General features: G+C 40.3%; 1 protein-coding gene across 1 annotated transcript; it reads left to right on the top strand.

Moving 5' to 3' along the window:
- Window positions 1–12,091: 12,091 nt before the first annotated feature.
- ppp2r2aa (protein phosphatase 2, regulatory subunit B, alpha a) lies at window positions 12,092–22,806 on the top strand. Its single transcript, XM_071927799.2, has 10 exons — window positions 12,092–12,370; window positions 12,773–12,850; window positions 15,081–15,178; window positions 15,423–15,588; window positions 15,798–15,910; window positions 17,292–17,469; window positions 17,692–17,856; window positions 18,076–18,245; window positions 18,463–18,554; window positions 19,009–22,806. Exons 1-10 carry the CDS (start codon window positions 12,364–12,366, stop codon window positions 19,286–19,288), a joined length of 1,347 nt encoding a protein of 448 aa, XP_071783900.1. The 5' UTR covers window positions 12,092–12,363; the 3' UTR covers window positions 19,289–22,806.
- Window positions 22,807–23,183: the final 377 nt, after the last annotated feature.

Below are 23,183 nucleotides of genomic sequence, written 5' to 3'. Positions count from 1 at the left end.
AATGTGTGTTTAAGCGAAGTAATTTATGGAACAGTTTTAGTGGAAGGTTATGTTAAACCTAAGAAAAAAATTAAGAACAAATTTGAGAACTTTGCTTTCAAGAATCCCATTTATTCCTAAATCTTTTCCTAGGAGGCAAAATAAGGAGAAAGTTAAGAAAACACTTGAGAACTATTTTGATGAATATCGCCTTTTCTTAGCATTAAACTTACAAAAAAATATACACATAACAAGATGTTTTTTTCCAAAGAAGACCTGACACCGGCCCCATAATGTCAGGTCTCGGCAACCACCACTTAACTAGTGAGGTCACGCAAATTGAGTGGGTCTGTACATGACAGGTATGAATGGCTGTTTGCGTGAGTAGCCGTAATTGCGCCGATAGGAACCATTACCTGTCCTTCCCAGGTGAGATTATCAAGTCAATGGTCTTGAACTAATGACCAGAGCATTGAGCCCAGTTCCTCTGCCAACTGCTCGGCCCCAAGTGGCAGAGAGAATATCTGTCTGAGGCCAAGCACCAATCAGCCTTTCTCCCAGTTTCTGGTTGGATCTTTCTGAACAAATGAATGGAATCTATAACACTGTTAAGTCAAGTTTTTACTTTAGTCTTGAGAAAAAAAGTTAAGAAAACCTGATAGCTGATATTCATCAAAATAGTATTTTCTTAACTTTCTTCTGACTTTGCTCCCCAATAAAAAAACTTACAAATAAAGTGTATTTGAGAAAGCAAAGTTCTTTGAAAAAAACAGTTCTTTGAAAAAGGAAAAAATACCAAATATCTCATAATAACATGATAAAAGCACTGAAAAATGCTCTACAGTGATGTAAAACAGTAAGGGAAAGCAGGAAATGAGCAAAAACTCCAATCACACTGAGGAATTGTCCTTAGGAGCCCTCTTAAGAACTTCCTTAAATTTCTTCTTAGGTAAATTCTTAAGAGATCTTCTGTGAATCTGGCCCCGGTCCTGAGGTCAAAGATTGCATTTTTATAACACACGCTGACTGGTTTCTTGTTGGAGGCCTATATGTGATTAGACGGATGATGAGAACGATACAAAAGAGCAGCTTTTGTATCTGCTAAGGCTTTAATAGCACCACATCTGCTCACCTCAAAATAAGAGCAAGCCATAATCTCACACCTGCTGTTGGCTTTTGCTCAAGTGAACAGCACTGGCAGATAAATCTCACGGACTGACACACACACATGCACACACACACACACACGCACTCAAACTGCCAGCGTGAGTCCAAACATCTGAGTCCAAACATCTGGAACTGATGCTCAAGGAGAGTCTTTCTGATTTTATTGAATTAGTTTCTTTCCCAGAAGAACTCTATTTAGCAGACACTTTAGAAAGGGGCAAGTCGACTCGACATCTGCAGTACATCGCCCCGGAGCAGCAGCAGTACATGATGTGTAGCTGTCCTGTTTTTGAGGCCTAAAATTAATATTATGTTTCCAAGGCAATCCTGTTAGCACTCTCTAATCCGACTCGGAGTGGCAGACTTGAAGATTGGTCTCAGAGGCAGTTTGAGGATTATACAGCTATGGAGTCTTATAGACACCGCAGTCACTCATCGCTACATTTGGGCCAGAGCCACTGTTGCATGCATATTCACAGTCAAAAACGTATCTTAATCTGTATGGAAAAGCCAAACAAAAACTCCGGTCGATGACATCCACAAACCAGAATCTTTTTTTTTTTTTTCTTTCTTTTTTTTTTTTCCGGGATCACCACTGATATGAAGGACTGATAGGATGAAAATATGCGGAGGAATAACAGCAAGAGAGAACTCAATACAGCACAAGCAGCATGTGCCATCCAATTGTAGTCGACACTCAGGGGGCCCGCAGTCTCACAAGGCTTCTGGAGGCTGTCAGTGTTTGATATTTACCAGTATGTTCACATCTGTTCCTCTTGTCTGTGTGGGTATTAGAACTTTTTTGTGCAGTGGCTCGAGATCCACTTTTCATTTACCCGGCTTTGCCAACGCGTCTTTCTCTCTTGCCCGTCCCCCAGAGGTTACAGTAAGTCTTCCAGACAACAATCTATCTCATGTCCATGGCTTAAGTTGACACAAAATGAAAAAAATGGCTTAGTGTTAAAAAAAATAAAAAATAAAAAAAACATTGGTCCTGGTGCAGTGCTGAACATTGAAACTTTAGGGTAAGTCATTATAGGTAAAATGCAGTTGATAAATGACTTTTTTCCTCATCCACTTGCGCAGCATTCATCAGAGAGTAGAATACATTAAAGCTAATTGAGCATATTTGCCATTTGGGCTGTATTAATTGAAAAGCCATCACTGCCAGCCATGCACCAAATGACCACATTAACTGTCAGCATTATGTTTGACATCCTACTAGATGAAGTAGTGCTTGGGGAGCTCTCAGTGGGCTCTTAGAAACACCAGACGAGAGAGAGGAGCCATATAAGCTCGTGTGTAGGTGTTCGGGCCTAAAGTCAAAGAACAAACTGTCATCTCTCTGTGTCCCCGTACTAATTACTGATGGATGAATTTGCCATGTCATCCAGGATCTGCTGTCTACCGGGATGAAACGGCACTAACGTTCACGGTATGTTGTAGATTCACATGGCAGCGAAACAGAAAATAGCAAGCAGGCCCCTCAGTCTATTTAGAGAGCAACGCTTACAAGCTGTTTTCCTCTATTTGCACCTCATTTCTGTTCTTAGCGCATCTATCATGTCATATCTTCCTCCTGCAAGATATTTTCACCCTCGTTGCTCCTCGGGTCTCGCCCTGTTTGAGTATCTGAGCTTGTGTTTCAGAATAGGTAGCCTAGGGAATAAAATGCAGATTCCTGTCTCCTTTGGTACTGTGTGCACTCACTCATGTGCAGCTCTGTGCAGTGTGTTGCTTGTAAGATGACAGCAGTGCTTAATTTTAACATATAGGTATATGCCAGATCCCTCTAGATATTCTTTGACTTATGTATTTGCTCAAGCATTATGTGACATTGTGCTATGTTGTTAGGGTGTACTGGAGGCATGAATGGCTGAAACATTACATTTAAATTGCTTACTGTTTTTTAAAAAAATGCTAAACAAAAAGATCAAGATGAATAAGCACCCCAAATAGGATTTGTCTGACTTAGACGGACAGGCAGATAAGGCTTTCAGAATGAACTGTAAATAATTACATATCAATCACTGTCATGCTACACAGGAGAAGCAACACTCCCAGACAATATGTGATGGATAATTTGGGAATAACCGCAAGCTGGTTGTGTTAAATAAAAAAAAAACAGCAGAGGAAGGGTTTGTCCCTATATGATGATATTCTTTCCATTGCAAATGATAACAGGGTCCAGAATAATACATATTTAATTTGTTATATCTCTGTTGTTATATCTGGTCTCCATATGAAACTAATATACCGAAATAATGCATCTGGAATAGGAGTCGAGTGCATTTGAATATATTTCCTCATTGACACGGTGTTAGTATTGTGTTCATACTGTGGCATGTGCAGCCCTGTGGATGTGTCCCTAGTGTGAAACAGTTTTTCCTCAATCCCACCTCCAGGACATTCCTGAAGCTGCCAAATGTCTCCGGGGAACGCCTCAGCTGAATATGCCTGGGAGACATGGGCTCGTGCCTCTGATGAGAACTCCTCTACAGAATCTCATTTCCATGTTGGCTTTGTGCTGAGAGCAGCTAAACAATTTTCCTGTACTATCCTCTCTGCTATGGCTTCGCTGGCAATGGTGAATATTATTGTGTGTGTGTGTGTGAGAGAGAGAGAGAGAGAGAGAGAGAGAGAGAGAGAGAGAGAGAGAGAGAGAGAGAGAGAGAGATGGATGAGTTATGGATGTTAAACAAAATGTTGCTTGAAGTTTAGTATGACCAAAACAATAACCAGAGGTCAGTTACTTTGTCTGTCCAACATCATCCTAGACTTTGGATGAAAACATTACGCATTACACCTATCTGATACAAAGTGTGCTTTGCCGCCACATAAAGATGGAGTCCTATATTTAGGCTTTTCACCCAAAATGGATAGAACATGCGGATGCCATCACGGGCTAATAGACCTGCTCAAGCCTTCAGAAACACAGAGGTCCACAGACAATTTTCCAACAGCCAGATTGTAATCTTATTATATCAGGCACTGCTCAGACAAATGAAATCATCTGCTGCAACTGGAAGGAGGCCAAGTTTACATAAATAAATTAAGAAACAGATTCACTTCTACCCCCTCCAGTGATTGCACCTGGATTCCCTAAACAGAAAAAGAGCATAATTCAACTGATAAGAGCCTATAAATCAATTGCACTCATGTGATATTCAAGTCAGGTGGGTCTTCGTGTTTTTGACGCTTTGTAATTTGTAATGTTTTGGTCATTGTATGCAGATGTATAGGGTTGTAGATGTAGGGAAAAGTGGGGAAAAGTGCTGTGAGTGCAAATCACTCCCAATAGCCTTATGCTTTAAACTGAAGAAACATTATTATTATTATTATTTTCACACTTAGATATTGGCAGCATAGAGATTGTCCCTTCACACTGTTTGAATCATGTAAAAGAGAAGCAAATTGATAGCATGGGGACTTGTAAGTCTGTACACACACACACACACACACACACACACACAAACACGTGTACACTATCAAAGAGGGAGTAAGTAGCAATGTCTGAAAGAGTTAATGAGCTTGAGCTTCAAGGTGCTGACCAGCTTTAATGGGGAGCTGGAGGAGCTGGGACTCTCTAAGTGTGGATGGATGGGGCTGTTTGATCACTTGTTAGCCAGGTGCGCTACTCCAAGGTCACTGTGTTATTGCATCTTGTCTAATTGTGTAAAGTCAAAACCAAAGTCTTTTCACATTTGAATTCGTTAGGCTTGGCAAGGACCCCCTCCCATCTGCTAGCTAAACCTACACTTTGAAAATCCCAGCACCTTATTACTACCGCTATCCGTGTACTGTGACTAAGAATTGTTCAAAGGCTTTGGAAGTCAGTGAACGTCTCTCAATGGCGGGGTATCTGGCCAGCTTGGGGAAACAAATGTAATTTATTCTGCTTTTTGTCGGAACTGAAGTCAAATTGAATTGATCTATAGTGGTGCTTAAAAACAGACAATTCTGACAGTGATCCAGTTACAGACATGATCTGATTAAATAAGATTGTCTGTATTGTTTGGGAAAGGGCCACTTTATTTCTCATAATATTACATAGCTGATATCATAGATATGCAGAGGTGTCAAAGGCTAAATGTTTGGCTATTATAATTATATTTATTTTTTTATTTCATGGGGAAAATTACTGAAGCCATGTTATATTTATTTGTCTCTGGCAGTGTGTGTGTGTGTGTTTGTGTGTCTCTGTGTGTGTCTGTGTGTGTATGTAGGTATGCAATGACAGCCTTTCTTTCCTAAAATAGTCGGTTTAATTTCCTGAATAAGCTAAGATAAATGAATGCAATTTTAATTTGAAATCCCTGAAAAGGGAAGAATATTTTGGCAAACATTTCATTATCCTGGCCCTGAAGAAATTATATGATGAATTAAAAACAGGAATTGAAATGAAGGCTTCGCTGACACTGTGAGAATTCCCATTAGTGGCCAGGAAAATGAAAGATCTTTCATCAAAGCCTGAGATGACAGCACTGTATCATTCACTCCTAGCAGCTGGATGTGCCTTTTTCTGCATGAACCTTGGATTAATGCTTATCTTTAGTTCTACAACATAATACTGAGTTTTCTCCCTCTATTTAATCCGATTAGTTAGTGCACCCATGGAGAACAATTTTCAACAATGAAGAAGAAGACGGTTCCCTTTGTAGTCGCGTATTCCACTGAGAGGAGATTTTCCTGATTTGAAAAGTGAATTTCATCGCGAGCATAAACACTGCTGTAACTGAAGCACTTGTGTTCTTACTTCCTCCTGCAAACCACAACTATATAAAATGTGGAGTAATGATCCCTAGTGTATTACATTTTAATGGCATTATTACAGCATACGACTACAATTAGTTCATCAGCAGAATGGAGAGATAATTTCCAATGGCTCAGCTCCATTTAATGACATTCCCAGGGAAGCTGGCGCAGCAGAAAAAGAACCTGTACCGGAAGACTCCAACATTGGATGACATTTAGAACCATAAACAACTGCTTATAAGTTGCAATTATGTAGGCAATTTACCTGAAGAGCCACAATACTTCGTATAACAAAATCTGTTTGAGTAAATGCTTAAATACAAGGATGCCCAAACATTTTCACATGGAAAACAGCATGAGAGAAGGGCTGTTTGGACAGTGATTAGAAATGCAAGGCATTCGCTTCTTTGCTCATTTGCTATCATCAGCTATATAATATGCCATGCAATAAAAAAAATCTCAAAATCACTCCTTTCACTCTCAATTAAATTAATAAATAATAGTATACTTTTTAATTACAGCAAGCAATTTCGTGGACAGCCAGTGTGGCTTGGATGGTGCTGCTTTATTATGTCCTGTAATGGTACTATCATAAAGAAAGGTAAGTTGGTTGAGCTCGGATGATGTATAGCTTGAGTAACTCCCATTCCATGACATCAATTATTGTTTGACAGTTTCACAGTTGTCAAACCACCCATAATGATATCCGATGGGTCGACTTGAAATTGGACAGGTGAGACGGTATGTCATCCTGACATAAGGACAATGGGAGCAACATAAGTGTTGATAGCTAGAACAGCTGATTTAGGGATATTTTTTTTTAGCAGGCCTGTAGTTCACCTTGATTCATTCTCACTAAACCCTGGGAAATTACAAATATTACAAACAAACATCTTTGAAACATTATTTTATTTTAGTTTTAGATCTTTTGTTGCAGAATGGTGTTTGCATAGCGATGTTTGTGTGAAAAAGCTTGCGTGTTTAAATGTAAAATTGTGCAAAATAAATACACAGACATGTACAATACTTTTTCTCACAAAAGGAAATGAGTACAATGCTGACGATATTATCATTGTAACTGGAGGCTGTCAGTTCAGTTCATCATAGAGATTGAGGTAACCTCCAACTGTGAGAAGCTTGACAAAGCTTCAGTCACTTTGAAAACAGCCACTCACATTCCTGAAAGAGATTACCGTCAATGTCTGAGTTGCCATGGCTGCAATGGTGAGAATCCCTGATGTTTGGGGTTTTTTCTCACATTGCTTTTAAACTGCAAGACAGGAGATGCTAATCAGGCTCAAAGTACTTTTATTACCATAAAGAATCATGTAGCCTTTGCTACTGCCTTGTTCTTGTCACTCCTTAAAAATGATAAATGATTTTGCAATGTATTAAATAAATTACCTTGAGTGTTGTGACAAGGAGAATGCAGTTTTGTGGGTGGGAGCTGGAGAAAGGTGTCCTTGAGGTTTTTAACACAAGAAAGATGCACAATGGATTAACACAAAATAGACCATTACAAATAACCCTGTTTTATGGAGCTCAAAAAGATTTTCAACGAAGCTTTGCCTGTAGTATCCCTTGTAATTCAATTCCCCTAAGTTCTACAGATACTGCATTCTTCACTAAGGTTTCTCTGCCACGTACCATAGATGAAACTATGAACCTGTACATTTAATAGACACAAATTAGGTGAAGGGTGAGAACTATTGCATTGTCCAATTGCCACAATGTAAAAACGAGTATACTCCACCATCTCTAACTCATCCTGTGTGCCCACCAACACCCAAGCCCTTATAACTCCTGACAGCCTCCATTGGCCATGACCAACTTCCTTCAAAGTCAAGGTCAAGTGTTCATTTTTGTCCCACATCCCCACTGAGCTTTCTGGTTTTTGTTTCATGGCTCTATATTGATGGGTCGTAAGGTGGAAAATTATATGACACAACATAAACAACCTGCATAAACAGACAGACATGACATGTGGCGACTGTGTGAATGTTACAGATTTACCACTGTCAGGGGTAAACAGAATTATGGGAATAGTCAAAGATTAGATTTAAGACTCAAAGCGAGTTTAACTGTGATAAAGACACCCATCCCATAATATCGTGACAGTTATGGCCCACTGAAATTTGCACCTATCCTTGTGTAAAATTTTCTTTTATTGGCTTAACACTCAAAAAGCCAATAGTGAAACTCTCTCCCTCAGTGGGACTTTGTGTACCTATGTGTACCTGTTCAAAATAGAGGTCATGGCATGTATGCCGAGTGTAATTGACAGTGCAATTCCACCTTGAGTTAGAAGCCATTATGCGATAAGCCACACCAACTTCACCAATAAAAAACAAACTAAATTTTAACAAATACTTGGCCAAAGAGCATCAAACTCAATTAACCAGACTGGAATACAATTTTTGGAATTTGTGTTGTCCAATTTTGGACTATTTTAAGAATATGTTTGCAGACATAGTCCCTTACATCTATTCATTAAATGCACAAATGTTCAGGGTAATTGGACAAACTGTCATAGAGTTATGTCCAATTTTGTAGTATAGGCCATATATGCCATATTGTTTCTCTATTTGGGCTACATTACAGACCATATACAGTATGTATGTCAGTCCAATTATGCTATAGTCTATGTCTTCTATGGGTAAGTCAAACATTTTAAAAGGCTTAGGGAAGTTTTTGTGAAAGAAATGTCAGCTCCATATGTGTAAATTTTATATGTTTTTTCATTCTTTTTGGAAATGTCATTAGGGACTTGAAAACTTTTGATCTTTCGGTCCAGCAATCCATTCAGACACACACAACCACACACAAATAAACAGACTTAATGAACCAAATTTGTTTTCCTGAAACAGAAAACCACAAGCACACACAAGCAGCTGACATAATACGCCTCTGCGGTTGCCTGATATAATGAAATATGGGCCAAATGCATTGCTGCAAACTTGAGCCCGGTGTTTAAAATGTCTGCACTCTGGACAGAGGTTGTCATGGAAGTGCTCAAGCCTCATCCAAAGAGATTGAATCTTCGCAAAGAGGCTCAAATGGGCAGTTGTTGCATACAAAGAGAGGTGGGTGTTACTTGCGGTCCGATGAGCTACAGGTCTGCTCACTTAAGGTCAATGAGTTTCTGGTCAGCTTTCTCTGTCTTTCCGAATCCATTAAGTCCTGAGGAGTCTCCAGTCTTCGTTTTTCACCATCTCAGTTTCATCTGGCTTTCCGTACGCAGACTAACAAGAGACCTTGCAGCTTTGATCAAATGGATAGCTGCCATGATCTAACAACAAGCTGGCATGTATGAATCCACGAAAAAGACACTTGATATTTCATCTTATAACGACCGTGTGTTCATTTTCATTTGATTTCATACTTGGCCTTTTTAATGTCAACAGCATCCAAGAGGTAAAGCCAGTAGGGTACCAATCAAGGCAAAGGGTAAAATGTGACAACGGTCTCAATCTCGCTGCTTCGCATCTGCTGCATAAGTGGTATATTGGCGTTATAAAATGTAACATTTGCACTGGTCTTCATGGAATACGTTTTTATTCGCTCTACTCAATGTGTTATTAATGTACAAGTGAAACACCCTCAAGGAACCACGGAGGGCATGGCCATATCTTAGATGAGAAAAGGGGAGAGGGAGAAAGTTGCAATAAAACTGAAGTAAATCCCTCTGATACCATTTGGCAGACGGTCGCTTGATATACCTCAGGCTGGATATTAAAAATCTCAGATGGGCTGTCCAACTGACAACTTAATCCATTTAGAGACACTGAGTAAGCAGCAGGAAGCTGAGTCAGGGTCAGTGTACACAGAGGTCTGTCATTTCTCACACGAGGCACAATAAGTTTATCTGCGGTAATCTATCAGACGTGATTAAGAGCCAAACAGAAACAATAGAACGGCAGGAGGAGAATAAAATCATCCCATCGCGGTCTCATGATGATTAAAAGGTGCCGCAGCACGGAAGCTTATCCGGCTCTAAAGATATTCCACACACAAATACTTGAAAATAGAAACATTGTGTCATACATACTCTGTGAATTTCAAACAGAGAGACTGTAAGGACATTACTGACTTGACTCCAAAATAGAAGTTATGCACAAATCCTTGAATTGTGAAGGGTAGACAAAGTGACCTTTTGAAAATGGAGCGGCTCAATATGTTAATTAATAAGGACTTGTTCCAAGGTAGCACGAGATTGGCTGGGGGCACAGGAGTCTCGGTGACTTTCTTCTTAGCTCCCCCATTAAGACGGAGGAAGAAATTTGTTTCAAATGGGACACAGAGGTGTGGCTGTGTTTTAGATCATAGAAAAAGTTGTCATCCAAACATAATTTGTGACAAAAACTTGTAAACAACATACAGAAATGAAGAGAGAAAAGAGATGTTGAAGCATGGGAGCACGGCCATTTCAGTAAGAGCTAAATGATGATTAAGCTCAGCTTGTTGAGTTTTACGGCACAAATAGCCATCAAGCTGGCAGAGAAACCATAATGCCGGCTGTATTATTGCAATTTCTTAATACAGCTAACTACTTTGATATGATTTACTGTAAGAGGCTGGTGGTGTGCTTGATTACACACTAGACAATTTGATATCCAAAAGATATCTCTCTCTGGGATGCCAGAACTTCCTCTGTCTTGAGCCTTCTGGAGTTGTTGTGGGCCTAATTCAATGAAACATCTGTGATGGGAGGCGCCTCCTTGATAACTCCAATGATACCTGCTGCTCTCATCCTTTTTCCCTCTAACATCCAAGCCATGTTTCTACAAAGGAGCCCTCCCAAAATAGCTCAAAGGATAGTTGCATCAGATCAGAGCATACCAGGTAAAGACTACTATAGAAGTCATTTTCCAAGTCCTTTCAAATGATCATGAAACAATAGTCCCTTGTGACTTGTAGAAATTGTACAATAAGACATACACCTTTGTATTTATCCTTTGTATAACTCAAAACCTACTAAGAGTTTAATTATTTTATTTTAGCTTTCCAAAAATATCAACTCTGACAGGTGTCATTGTGCACCATCTACTGACTGCACTAACTTCCACCAAATTTTATGTGTGCGTGTGTGTGTGAGAGAGAGAGAGAGAGAGAGAGAGAGAGAGAGAGAGAGAGAGAGAGAGAGAGAGAGAGAGAGAGAGGAAAGAAAGAGAGAGAGAGAGAGACAGAGAGAGAGACAGAAAGAGAGAGAGAGAGAGAGAGAGAGAGAGAGAGAGAGAGAGAGAGGGCACACCCACTCTCTTGTCTTTTGTCCCTCTCACCAGTTCAAAAATGAGATCTAACCGAGTTCCTAATGAGCAATGAAATTTTGAACCAGACTGCATAGCCTATGGACCGGTAGTTCAATATTGCCATCTTGTGGATAAAGTTGTCCATCATATTATCATGAAGACTCCCTCCTGTTCCAATTTCTAGAATAGAGTGACTATTGTGGTTTTCACAACCCCTTCTCCAAAAATGGCAGTTGTTCTTGATTGTTGTGCTTTTTAATCTCATTTTTCATTTTGTACCCCATTCAGAAATATTCCCAACATTTCTGTAGGTGTTTATAGTGTGTCTATGGTAGCCTATAATTTATGTCATTGTTTCTTCTATAGCATAGCTATAATATTCTCACAGGGACTTATGGTGTGTCTGTGGTACTCTGTAGTGAGTTTATAGTTACTACAGTTTGCTGTGACATATCTTTTCCTAATATTTTTATAAAAAATATTATGGGATTATAAAATCTGGTTACCCCATGACAAAGTGAATATAGCCTACTATATAGTACGTCATGATAATGATTAATTCTACACTGAACAAGACAACTTTTAACAGGAACGCTCGATTTCAAAAACAAGTTCACCGTTTTGTGGCTTTGCTAATTTTGCCGTCGACTGAACAAACCCTGTGTATGGGTGAGTTCGATTTCGTTGACTAAAATAATCCGGATGGGCGGAGTTCAGACATTTATTGGTTTTCTAAAGGTCTTACATGCTCTTTGTTGAAAAGCAAACGCGCTATAAATGAATCAACACTCCGGCCACTGAGGGAGGGGACCCGTGGCGCTAACGGTTCAGGTGTCAGTCTAATTGATTAAAATCTCACTGTGAATCCAACCGTTCTCCCTGTTTGATGCTTGCTGAACGCCGCCCGCGTTGCGCCATTTTGAAAGTGTAATGCAGGGAGAGGCAGAGGCGAGGGAAATCTCAAAGTAGAGTACAAAGTCTAGAAACCCTTACTAAGGATTTGCAGTTTACTTTCTTTGGTTGAAAACTATTTCGTGCTATCTGTCTGGCTTGTGCCGAGGACTTGTAAGGTCTTCCGAGTTACTAACCAGCACTCACAGCTTCATTCCTCCACTGCTCCTCGGTCAGAACCACCCAGCCAGCCCGAGTCAGCACAGCTCCAGTCCAGGGCCCAAGCCCGCTACTAAGATCCCCTCTCTCTGAGTCGCTCACCATGGCAGGTAAAAGTGCAAAGCAAAGCCTGTTATGGTGTCTGAGGCTTAGGTATTATTCAGTACAACAGTGCGTACCCTGTTTAGCACACCGATGATGGGTTTGTCTTTTCTGTTGTGGCTAACGATGCCTAACTAGCTAACGCTAGCTAGCTACCTAGCTAGCTAGGTTACTAGCAAGATGCTTGTGTGTCACTGACAGTAGTGTAAGTGTGTCCCGCGCGGATATCTCAACACACCCAACCCATTTCCTAGACTAGGGGATTTGCTACACTAGTGATAATTTATAGTTTGTTTGAAGTCAGATGTGGCCTTGTTCTCATATTAATAACTGAGCCAAGTTAGCTCCAAGCTAACGCGTGCAACTTGTCTGATGTTGGTGTTTCAAACTGGGGTTTGTGTTTCGTGCAGGAGCCGGTGGTGGGAGCAATGATGTGCAGTGGTGCTTCTCTCAAGTCAAAGGAGCGATAGATGACGATGTGGCTGAAGGTAAGTCCATGTGGTGGTCATTGATCAATTGCTAGCATCCATTGTCTGATTTGTCTGATGATTTGCATCCTGGGCAGGTTTGCATTAAGGTAGCGTGATTGTACTCTGTGAAACACATTATGTTTGGAGTGATTGTATGTAGGCCTTCATATCAAAACTATGGGTGTCATTGGTGTTTCGGTGACAGGAAATGGTCTGGTATTAGAGCATTAACCACTTCAGGTTGAGTGAAACGAGTCAGTGGTCTGGCCCATGCTGGTGGCTAGTTCAATGGGCCTTTCCTAAACAGGTGAAATTTGTGGATTGTGTTCAGCACACAGCAGCTGGTTGAATGGCATTATGGCAGTGAACTGCAAAATCTCTATTTGTAAAATTCCTTAGAGTTGGAGATGTCCTTCGGGTCAGTTAATTGAAAAGACTCACTAATGTGGATTTGTTTAGTATTTCCATTGTTTGCCTGCCATAAGGTAAACAGTTTTGGGAGAGAAATGTAAATCAGAATTGATTGATAGTGCCAGTTTTGGGCTTTTACAGGGAAAGGATGAGCATTTGAGCATGTATACTCAATGAATACTCAAATACTTTTATACAAAACCAAAGCAAGTGAGCCTCCTAGTTTTAGCTAGCAGGTGGAATGACAATGAAACTTGCCTTGCAGTGCGTGTTGCACTGTTATGTTTCTAATAACCATCTTGAAATTGAGACGTCGAAGTCATCTAGCCTATGATAGAACTTGTAGTTGTATAGCCAATGTTCATACAGTTCACGGTGATGCATAATACAAAGAAAACACGAAAGTAGTACCCATGATCAGGAGAGGTGATTGCATACAAAGTTTTTTTTTTTGTCTTTTTTTTTTCCCCCATATGAGGGGGAAGACTTTTGCCAAGGAGGGAGTGGCAACCGCCCCTTGTCCCATTGTCCAATGAGTATATTCACAAGGGGCTGAAACACGTCTGTTTACAGTACGTGGTGGACTTATTTGTGTGTGAAGGACTACATGGTTGTTTACAGTAAGCTTTGCCTGAGAACGAGCATAAATGTGAGCCTCTCCTTATTGTGTCAATACACAAAGCAATACATAGACTTAATCGCAAGACTCAACACTACAATTGTGCAGTAGTTTTGTTTGACTCCTGCAAAAATACTCTCCTTCACCCCCCCTTCTTTTGCACCCTTTATCTTGTATGAGAGAGTGTATGGAGTCAGGTCGTATCAGGCAATTTTTGTGCTCTGTAAGAAGCAGAACAACTCCTGTTCGCCTATAGTAAGGATAGCACTAGCTCAGATTTGTGCCAGCCTCTGATAAAGGATTGATTGTTGTATTGTGGGATCTGATGAGAATGCTCGTCTTGGAGAAGCGATAATGCTGAATAGCTGCAGATGGCAAGTTATTTTTTCCCCTGCTAAAGGCGAGTTGTAGACTGTTTCACTTACATTACACTTCTTCAGTATTAGATCTTAGCTGAACATCCTATCAGGTTATCAACGCTGTTATTAGGAAAAATCAGTACACAATTGGTTCATATATCAGGAATTGTACTCGCACTTGAAAGAATATTTCACATTGTAATATTTTCACTTATAGCATTTGGGCTCAGCTGTCAACATTAGAACTCAGCTTTCCTTTAACCAGTGTTCAAAATCAATAATTGCAAACAGGCAAAATTATTTCTAGGAATGCATGATCCTGGATATGGAATGGAGTAATATTAAGTGGGACTAAGTAGATTTAATGTGCTTATATCTGTGTTAGGGAGATTTGTAGACTACGTTTTCCAAACAAAAGTGAGTGGTGGGTTGACTAGATCGTCCAATTAAGGTGGATGACCATTTATGAACTGCTGTAGGAGTAGCCTATTGTTTCAAAAACGTGAAAGTATTCTACCAAAGTGATGTATCACTTCAAGCCGGCAACACGGCAAAATGGTTTGATAGATTGAGATCGCAGAAAGTCATAAGAATCTTTGTCAAAATAATTTAAGGAAGTCAAAAACTTACTCACTGTTAACAAAAAAAAAACTCAAGACAAAAATACTGAAAAAGACAAATATAGCCTATTAGTGTGTACATGAAGTCATATCAGTTGGACACAATAGGCTCCATAGTGCAATACTGATTCATTGCAGAAGCAGGGCATGTCAACATGTGCTTTACTACATGCCAGCACAACTGGAGAAAAGAAAGAAAATAATTTGAAGATAATCTAATTGCAATACCTCTTTGACAGCTGACATCATATCCACTGTTGAATTCAACCACTCTGGGGAGCTACTAGCCACTGGGGACAAGGGGGGTCGTGTCGTCATCTTTCAGCAGGAGCCAGAGGTAAGTTGGTGTGACTCATCAGGCTTGAACTAAATCTGGACTCATCAAGTATTGGCTTTCATATAGACAAATCCATGATTTTATATTAGTGAAGGTGTTTGTACACCACAGAAAAAAAATGTCAGTAGATACTGTTGATGAGCCTGCTCATCATACATGGGAGCTGAGAGGTTGACACTTGCTCTCAGCATCGGTCTATTTCTGTCATGATGTGACTCAGAATCTGTGGTCTGTCATTGTTTAGAGTAAGAATCAGCCACAGTGCCGTGGAGAGTACAATGTTTACAGCACCTTCCAGAGCCACGAGCCTGAGTTTGACTACCTGAAAAGCCTTGAGATTGAGGAGAAGATCAACAAGATTCGGTGGTTGCCTCAGAAGAATGCAGCGCAGTTCCTTTTGTCCACAAATGGTTAGTGAAATATTGTTGTATTCTAATTTAAGGGACTCACTGGAGTAATTATAATGACTTGTTGGCATTTAAGCTATTTTCAGCTAAAACCTGTCCATCTGCCCTCTGGAGGCACTAGTGGGCAGTCAAGTGATAACAATTATATTCACTCCTTTTCATCTGTCACCGAACACAAGTTTGCCATGATCTCTGCTGTTTCTTGTTGGCAGACAAAACCATAAAGCTGTGGAAAATCAGTGAGCGAGACAAGAGACCAGAGGGCTACAATTTGAAGGAAGAAGATGGGCGCTTTAGAGATCCCAACACTGTCACAACTCTACGGGTGTGTAGAAATGGACATATCCACGCTAAACATGCTACATCCTCACACATAAACTATATTACTGTCCCAGTGATGTTGAACATATACATGTAGAATTATGTCTACTGTAGGGATGCAGCGATTAACCAGTGTCACTATTAACCACGTTTTAAAAACGCCACAGATTTCTAACCGTAAGCATTTTAGAAGCTACGGTATCTCCGTCTACAGCTATGGTCGTGAATGCAGCCTTGTGTTCGAATGAAATTGCGGCTGTCAAAACTTCTGAATCCCGTTGTTTGTGGGTTTGTATGGGGGCTACATTAGCTAACAGAGAGGACACAACGTCCCAGTCTTATATCCACCAAAAAGTGCCTTAAATCAGCATTTTGGATACCTCAAAGATTACCAGGGGTTTGTTGAAGAAAACTGATATCCAATTTGCAAAACATGCCAATGAAGAGTGGATGCCAATGGGTCAAACACATTTAACTTGCAACAGCATCTTCCAGATCACCATCATCCATGCATGATCAAGTCAAGGTAATAAAAGCAAGTTGAAATCTGTTTAGCTTGGTGGCAGTTTGCTTAATGAAACGTAAAGCTAGTAGGGGATTAAATATAAAATTGCCACTTACAATCAACGAAGTAGCAGTGAATTAAGAGTTGGGCTTTCAATGTACCATAAGCCAACATCAACAAAGCAGTAACTGCAGTGTTGCAGCATCCATTAATTACTTTGCATTTTAAAAATCTCAACCAAAACGGCTGTAATCTCGTTCAAACAAAGTTAAAGTATTCCATTGTTTATTCTCATCAGCGTGTCTTCCAGTCGTTGCGGGGCTGTCTGTCTCAGCCGTCAGAAGTTTTTTTTTAGTGCAATCTTCACTTCCCGTTTGCTCATTCCCATACTTTTTCCCACCATATTTAAATGTGTTTTCAATATAGAGTACATGTTTTGTTTTTTTTGCAGGACCAAAAGAAATGTTCTGGAAAAACACAATAAAACCTTAAATTATAAAATGCTCATTTGATTTTCCCCGTCCTTAGTGTTGTAAAAATAAATAATTACTGCATAATAATCATAAAATCGTGACCATAATTTTGTCTCACTATAATTGCACCATCAAAATCTCAAACCGTTGCATCCCTACTCCACTGTCTATCGTATGTCTTGCTCTGTTAGATCCTGTTGTCCATGTACTATTATCAGTAAGCATCATGATCCAGTGCAAATTGTTGTCTCTGCACCAGTGCCACAAAGACAAATTCCTGGGCATTTATTGTACTTGGTGAAAAAATGGACTCCTGATTTCTATTCACAGTCACAAAAATCTGTGATGGAGGACTGTGGAAATATCTACTCTCTTTCTCTTGACACTAACCCCACCCCTCTCCTCAGGTGCCAGTGTTCAGGCCCATGGACCTGATGGTGGAGGCCAGCCCCAGACGAGTGTTTGCTAATGCTCACACCTACCATATCAACTCCATCTCAGTCAACAGTGATTGTGAGACCTACCTGTCTGCAGATGACCTTCGCATTAACCTATGGCATCTGGAGATCACTGATCGCAGCTTTAGTATCCTTTATTGTTTTCAAATTCCATGCAGACATTGTGTTCAATAGGCTTTATGATTCATGTCAACCTCTTTTTCTGAAGTGATGGCTGCTATCTTAATACCAGCTTGATCTTGAAAAACTTCAAAATATATTTTGTTCTCTCTGAAGAATTGCTGTGGCTCCACAGCTAAGAGTGGGAAAACGTTTCGTTTTAGCCCCTTGACCTACCTCACTTCTTCAGATATTGTTGACATAAAGCCAGCTAATATGGAGGAGTTGACGGAGGTGATCACAGCAGCGGAGTTCCACCCCAACCAATGCAACACTTTTGTCTACAGCAGCAGCAAGGGCACCATCCGCTTGTGTGACATGAGGGCATCGGCGCTGTGTGACCAGCACTCCAAAAGTAAGTCGATCTAGTCTGCGCTCTGTGCCTGCAGGTGAGGTGTCGACTGCTGAGGTGTGAATGTGGTGAGGTTAAGGAAAGGGGATATTGGAGGGTGAGATAAAAGTTGTACATGTCGTGTGAAATGGAGCACAGCCTTACAAAAATTCCAACCTGTCCCAGGCTATTCATGGCAGAGTATATTGACGGCACACGTGACACATCCTTGTCTTTTGTCAGTGTTTGAAGAGCCAGAGGATCCAAACAACCGCTCGTTCTTCTCTGAAATCATCTCGTCCATCTCTGATGTCAAGTTCAGCCACAGTGGACGCTACATGATGACCCGCGATTACCTGTCTGTCAAAATCTGGGATCTCAACATGGAGACCCGGCCAGTAGAGACATACCAGGTCTGTATTTGTCCACATGTTAAGAGAAAGATAATTGTGTTGCTTCAGATGCAAGTTTCTGCAGATTCATTTGCCCAAAGTCAGTCCGTTGGTCCTCCACAAGGGGGAGGTGTTTTACAAAAGGCATAACCAAAAGATTCAGGTCATTTGTTATGTGATGTTTTCACCCTTGTATAATTGCTGACTCTGTAACTACAGCATTACTTTCTTCTAACAGGTGCATGAATATCTCAGGAGTAAGTTGTGCTCACTCTATGAGAACGACTGCATCTTTGACAAGTTTGAGTGCTGTTGGAATGGGAACGACAGGTGGGCACCTTTTCTCTAATATGTACCATCAGGGTTTATAGTTACCATTTGGAGAAGAGTTGTTACTTTAATAGTGGTCACCATTGTAAAAGCAAACCTAGCATGCATTTGTGACATATGTGTCACATTTTCTTCATCATGCCATTGCAATGCCCCAGACCTGCAAAAAGCATGACATACTGACAAGATTATTTGGGTTGTCCCCTCATTTGAAGCCACTCAAGCCAGCAACACGGGCCTTATCAATTACTGTCGTTATCTGCTCCCTGCAGAGCGTAAGGCTGCCCTTGCTTCAGAGTGGGTGGCAGAGGGGTTTATCTGCTCGTAATGGTAGAATGATTCTGCTTGTTCTTTCACTCATTCTCCCTGTGAGGATGAGGCTTACCATCCAGCAATATAGCTAAGACTGATGTTGCTCATACAGCTGCCTCACTCCTACCTTGTTCCTCTGCAGCGTTGTGATGACTGGATCCTACAACAACTTCTTCAGGATGTTTGACAGAGGCTACCGGCAGGACATGACCCTGGAGGCGTCGCGGGAGAACAGCAAGCCACGGTCTGTCCTGAAACCTCGCAAAGTGTGCACAGGTGGGAAGCGCAAAAAGGATGAGATCAGTGTAGACAGTCTGGACTTTAACAAGAAGATCCTCCACACTGCCTGGCATCCCCTGGACAACATCATTGCTGTGGCCACCACCAACAACCTGTACATATTCCAGGACAAACTGAACTAGCATTCAATGAACCGCTCAGATCCCAGTTTCCACTTAAGCCCCACTGCTCTGATACACACCTAAAAACATGATCTGTTTTGATGGCTATCTTAGGCTGAATCCCCTTGTCTTGACTACGGAATCTGCCCTTGCTTATTTTAGTATTGCATATGTGACAGGCCGATGCACTCTGTCAACAACAAACATAGTTGCAATCGCATAATACACCCCATCAGGCCCACACAAGCGCATTTCCAAGTGCAGTCAAAATATGCAGGACCAGGGTCCGTACTTCTCAGTCCAGACTTTGGGATTCAGTGTTATGGGATTCCTCTGGTAGGAGCACTCCATTCACCATGCTACCATACTGCAACTCTTGTCCACTACATCCCAAACCAAAGGGAAACGATGTTTTTTGAATACACTTATTTGGCTATTTTTCTATTATTTCATTATTATTTGGTGCCATCATGACATGATTCATTTGTATGTCATACCTACCAAGTGTTTATATGTTTTTGTAGCTACCAAGTTTCCTAAGTTTGGGTAGGGATTTGTTTCTGTTTTCTCATCATTCTGTCACAAAATTCTGTTTTTCGTATTGGCCTGGAATACTGCAAATACAAGCTGTCAACACTCCATTTTTGCCCCAATTATGTGTCAAGTTGCCATGTTGACTTACCCCCTTCTTCCCTAATGTACAGTACGCGGACACGAGACTGGCATGCACACGGTCGGCAGGGTTTGTGGGCTTTGGGAGTAGAATGGAGACTAATCGTGGCAAAATAAATTAGTCTTATACAGTCTGAGGTTATAGTCGCGGTGAAGCTGTCTGGTAAGCATGGTGGGAAACATACTGAAGTGATTGAAGGCACGATAGCTCAGAACGAGGGCTTACGTACAGCTGTGGAAGGTCAGTGGAGTTCTCTCATGGTCTGTGGCACCAAAGTTTAGTCCTGCTGCCAACTTCCCCACAAAGCCCGTAGTGTTGTCGCTGATTGATCGATCGCTTTACCCTCTGGAACTAGTTTTTGTTTGTAGAAGTTTTTTATGATGTTTTGTACTGTACCTGGCAAAAGAGAAGAATAATCACTATAGCTGGTTTATTTTTGTATGAATTAAGGCAATAGGATTACAGTCTGATCACTGTAGTTTCTTTAGCTGTCTATCTTGGACTGATCTGTAGACGGAACAAAGGTTGCCTGGTTTGGTGATCTTTTGTCATATGACTCTGGAACAATTTGTTCATTCCGGCGGGTATTTGGTTGAAAGCTAGAGAACGTTTATGTGACATCAAGGAAGTCTGTTGTTTCCAATGTTGGATGTCCAAAGAAAAGTATTTTCAGGTGTCAGTACCTCTGTAGTCATAAGCACTATAACGTTTATTTTTTAATTTGGCTTACTGTAACTGTTATATAGAACTTATTTGGATGCTTCTGAGTTAGTTTGGAAATTAATTTGGATCTTTAAAGTTCCGTCTTTGTGCCATGGTTGTGTTTATGAATCATTTTGCTCGCTGTGAAAGAATAGGCCCTTGTAGGCCTAAATGGGAAAGGCATTTTAATCAACTTGTAATGTGTTAAACTGTTAAATTCTGGTTTACTCTGAAGTTAGTCAAGGTAATTGACTAGCTGGAGTTACTGATCCTGAATTATTGTATGAATTGAAATGTATTCTCTCTCCTGTGATGCAGGGCTAGTTCTCCTATAAATGCTTGTTAAAAAGGAGAATTTGTGAAGCACTTGGTTTGCAGGCATTATTTTATGGAACCTGTCGTTAGTGCTGGCTTGGGAAAATACTTCAAACATACAGCAGCACTTTCTGCTGTTTCTGTACTACCCTATGCTTCAGTCACATGCTGCCAATTCTTTTCTGGAGCAGGCAGGTTGATTATAGCACAATTATTTTTTTCTTTCTTTCTTTAAAACACCTTTGGATGACAAATTAAGCCATTGGATCAGGGCATGAAACTTCTTGGTCTACTGGATCATATTTATGTAAGTTAACATGTTTCACTCCTACTTTAGAGAAGTTAGAGAATTGATTCCCACTCACTAGCAATGCCACCAATATAAACACCACTTCTAATGGCCTCCATAGGGTGGTGTTATGCTACTGTCGTGAGTGTCACCTCCTCAGGGCTCTGGGTAATGTCCTCAAGTCATGAGAAACTTGATCTCGTTTTTGTTTTGCAACTTTTTGAAGATGATTATTTCTTTGTTCTCCGACTCAAGAACATGTGAGGGTCAGTTAACGTTTTTTGCCTCATGTCATGCGTACATAAACCTGCCTAATGTGGCACCCTTATCCCATTCCACTGTCACACACATTGCATCAGGACAGTACAAGCTGGTAGCAGTTCAGTAAGGATGCTCCAATCAATTAGCCACTGACCAATATTGAGAGTTATCTATTCAAAATATGAGCTCAGTGATCAGCCTTGTCCGATCTGGTGGAAAAACATCACCATACGAGAGCGGAGAAGCTGTTTTTCTGACTGAAACATCCATCCAAAGCAAAGCATTTAATAATTTCACTGTTCAGATTAACTCAACAACTTGCCCAAAGTGGTTTTATGTTTTGTTTTTTGTTTTTTATTTCTCAAAAATTAGATATGTGAAAAAATCGTACTCTGTATTACAAAAATGGTATTGGATCAGTATTGCCAAATTTTCTGTTCAAACAAAATCTACTAAATTAACGTTGGTTTAAAAAAATCCCAGTCTGTGCATCTCTACAGTTGACACAGCTGAAATGGTTATCACACACTATATGAGGGCGTTGCATATGTAAGAACCTTCTTCAAAAACAGTCACTGATATTACGAAAAATAAACGACTAACCAATAATCTTCTTTTTTTTCTCACTTTCCCCACACTGTCTTCATAGCTATTGTGCAAGGCTATGGTGCAAGACCACAAAAATGTTGTTCAGAAGAACCCTATTGCCTTTCTCATAGCATTAGAAGAAATACGATAATCAAGTACGTTTCTTGAACTTACTGGCACGCCAGACAGGAGACTGCTCAGGGGAATTACAGCTGCTGTGTGATCAAAACCTTGTATCTTCAAGAAATCAACTTTTCAGGAATTTATAAGAACAGCCTTATTTACAGATTGATGACCGTGCATTTTTGAAATTTTTATCATGGCTTTTCAATGGGTTTCATGAGCCCTGGGTTGATGAAACCTGCCCTACCTATAAAGGACCATGAGATCTCCAGTTCAAGTAAAAACATGAAAGTCACCCAAATTGGAGTTATGAGGTTTTTCCACGACAGCAGCATTATATACATGTATAATGTGTCACAGGAGTCAAAACAAAATGCACTTTTATTTTTGTGAATTTCATTGATTTGTATGTTTTTGTTTATTTCTTTCAAGGGGCTCTTGAATAAAGATTGTAGGAGATTTTTGGCGATCTGTTGGAAAAAAAGAAAAAAAAAAAAACTCAATACAAAAGGTTCACTGTATAGCTCTGTTTGTCTTTGTCAAATGGAATAAAGTACAATTTAGGTGCAAAGTAATAAAGAATTTCAAACCTGAATTCTGAATAAAATGATTAACCTGATTCATGATTTGTGTGTAGAAGATACTGCAAATTTATACAACAGCCATCTCATAAAGAGAAGCTCCATTATGTAAAAAAAAAATATATATACATAAAGTAAGCTAATTGAAACCACATAAAATGGTAAGTCAGTGTATCTTATTTCATCCTCAAAGCAGAGATAATCTACAGTATTGTCATTCAATGCCAACGTGTTTTCAAACCCCTGCAGTGGTGACTGATAATACTGAACTTCAACCTTAACCTTTGCTTCTACAAGACCCTGAAGACACATTGCACATCCCTCTGCTGGCCTTCCACACCATTCCTCTTAGAGCCATCTTGATAGCCAAGTCTGTATGATATA

Source organism: Centroberyx gerrardi, chromosome 8 (assembly GCF_048128805.1).
Source record: "Centroberyx gerrardi isolate f3 chromosome 8, fCenGer3.hap1.cur.20231027, whole genome shotgun sequence".
NCBI classification, from domain to species: domain Eukaryota; kingdom Metazoa; phylum Chordata; class Actinopteri; order Beryciformes; family Berycidae; genus Centroberyx; species Centroberyx gerrardi.
Note: the sequence above shows the minus strand (reverse complement) of the source record. Positions and strands in the feature narration are given on the sequence as shown.

What these genes read in the sequence shown, in the direction of transcription:
- ppp2r2aa (XM_071927799.2), top strand. An exon ending in AGATGACGATGTGGCTGAAG is followed by an intron (nt 12,851 to 15,080) that starts GTAAGTCCATGT and finishes CCTCTTTGACAG; the next exon opens with CTGACATCATATCCACTGTT. An exon ending in TCTTTCAGCAGGAGCCAGAG is followed by an intron (nt 15,179 to 15,422) that starts GTAAGTTGGTGT and finishes GTCATTGTTTAG; the next exon opens with AGTAAGAATCAGCCACAGTG.